The following is a 1,835-nucleotide window of genomic DNA, read 5'->3' as shown; positions in this document are numbered from 1 at the left end:
AAAGTAGGGACTGAGCATAGAGCGAGAAGAAGCTAGAACCGCAGCTTAACATGGCCCAAGGATATAAGAGCTGTCCACATTTGCACATGTCACACATTTGCGAAAATGAATTGGGGACAGCTCTTATGTCCTTAAACTGCTTAACACAGTATGCATACAGTTGTCAATTGTCCGGTTGGATTTCCTGTTACTGTTAGTACTCCTGGTAACTAAATCTTGGGTCTGTGAGTTTATAGACAGCAGTAGAATGCCGTCCGTCGCCTACTCCCTTTGCTTAACAGCGCGTCTTTGATTTTTCTGTAGTGACGGCATATCACTCCCCTGCATACTGCGATGAATCGCACGGCGCTCATGCAGCAGTTTGTGAGCGGGCTGAAGCACCGCAGTGAGGAGGTGCGGGCGAAGACGGCGAAGGAACTCAACCACTACGTCACGACGGGTTTGTGCGCGCGCGCGGCGACGCGGAATGAAAACGCTAGTGAACCCCCCTCATACACGCACGCAGGCAGGCACGCACACCCACGCTTACACGGATCCATGCACGCACGCACTCGGGTGCGCACGCATGGATGTGCAGATGCACACACTCGCACACAAGCACACACCATGCAGGAATGCACGCATGCACGTATGTACACATACGCTGCGTTGTCGTGTATTCACTGTATTGTCATGCGTGTTGCTAACCAAATGTGCGCTGCTAAGTTCAAAACCACCCGTGAGTCTTATTGTTCACTAACCGAGGGCATGGGTCACCTCTAGTTTGGCTGACCCTTTCCGTACAAAGACGAGTAAATGCGTACGACTCACATCACAGTATTCATCTTTATTTGTGACATTTGAACCTATTTTAAAGATTGCATATTGTTGTGTTTAACCGCTGTTACTGCTGAGCATGATAGACACACGTGTTTATTGATGACCAATTAGTCTTAGATGCACCAAGCGTTCCAGCAGTTTCTGTTGGCACATAGTCTCGTGACATGACGTGAAATAGTCGTGAGCTGAATTGAGCCGACAAACGTTACTTAATTTTTTTGTTATCTAACAGAGTTGCGTGAAGTGTCAGTGGAAGAACTGACGGCATTCATGGATGCATTCAACCACCACATATTTGAGATGTGTTCCAGCTCCGACGTGAACGAGAAGAAAGGTGGCATACTAGCAATCGGTAATTATTATAATTATTGTGCGGCAGGCATTGAGGTCTATGGCGATGGGGGTACCCGCAGGACTTGGGGGAGGAGAAAAGACGAAGTCAAAACGCCTATTCCGCAGCTAAGACTCTATATGGTAGGTTTTTGTTAGGGATGGGGTGCTGTTAATGCAATGGTCTATTTTTATCAGTCACCATTATTGTTACTCACACCTGCCTAGTAAATAACGGAGCCGGACCTGACAATCGTTTGTGCGGCAGGGGAACACTTCGCGACTTTTCTGAAGTGGTGCGTCTGCTGTACCACGCACTATGATTTTTCAGCCAAAGATTCGAGGGGCACCGCTGCATGAGGCCATGCACACATAGGCCACAACCATGGACGCTACATGTGGCGGATAGCTTGCATGTTTACCCATTGTTTACCCACGACCGCCCTAGTGTTCAGCACGTAGACGGGCACAGCGGTGGCCACCAACATTAACAGGGAAAGCCGCCCGTTGCGGGCCGGTGTCATGGGCTTCCACCCAGCGCGCATCACACGTCACCGCCGGGGGCCGCGCATTCATGTGCACACCGTCGCAACCGCGAGTGTCAAACGTCACTGGGAGGCCACGGGTCGCGCCCCGCGTCGAACAACACGCTCAAACTTGGGGTGTGTCCGCCTCGTTCACCCGGG

At 50.7% G+C, this 1,835-nt stretch overlaps 1 protein-coding gene across 1 annotated transcript in view; it reads left to right on the top strand.

The window, feature by feature from the left end:
- The first annotated feature begins 309 nt into the window (after positions 1-309).
- LOC106805333 (serine/threonine-protein kinase mTOR-like) overlaps positions 310-1,835 on the top strand; it is a 46,309-nt gene continuing 44,783 nt past the window's right edge. Inside the window, exons 1-2 of the mRNA XM_014806884.1 lie at positions 310-439; positions 1,052-1,171. Of these exons, the coding sequence (XP_014662370.1) occupies positions 334-439; positions 1,052-1,171 (226 nt within the window). The 5' untranslated portion in view covers positions 310-333. The remainder of the gene's footprint in view (positions 440-1,051; positions 1,172-1,835) is intronic.

This window comes from Priapulus caudatus, unplaced genomic scaffold (assembly GCF_000485595.1).
Source record: "Priapulus caudatus unplaced genomic scaffold, Priapulus_caudatus-5.0.1 Scaffold110, whole genome shotgun sequence".
Classification (NCBI taxonomy): Eukaryota; Metazoa; Priapulida; class Priapulimorpha; order Priapulimorphida; family Priapulidae; genus Priapulus; species Priapulus caudatus.
This window is presented reverse-complemented; position numbering and strand designations above follow the sequence as displayed.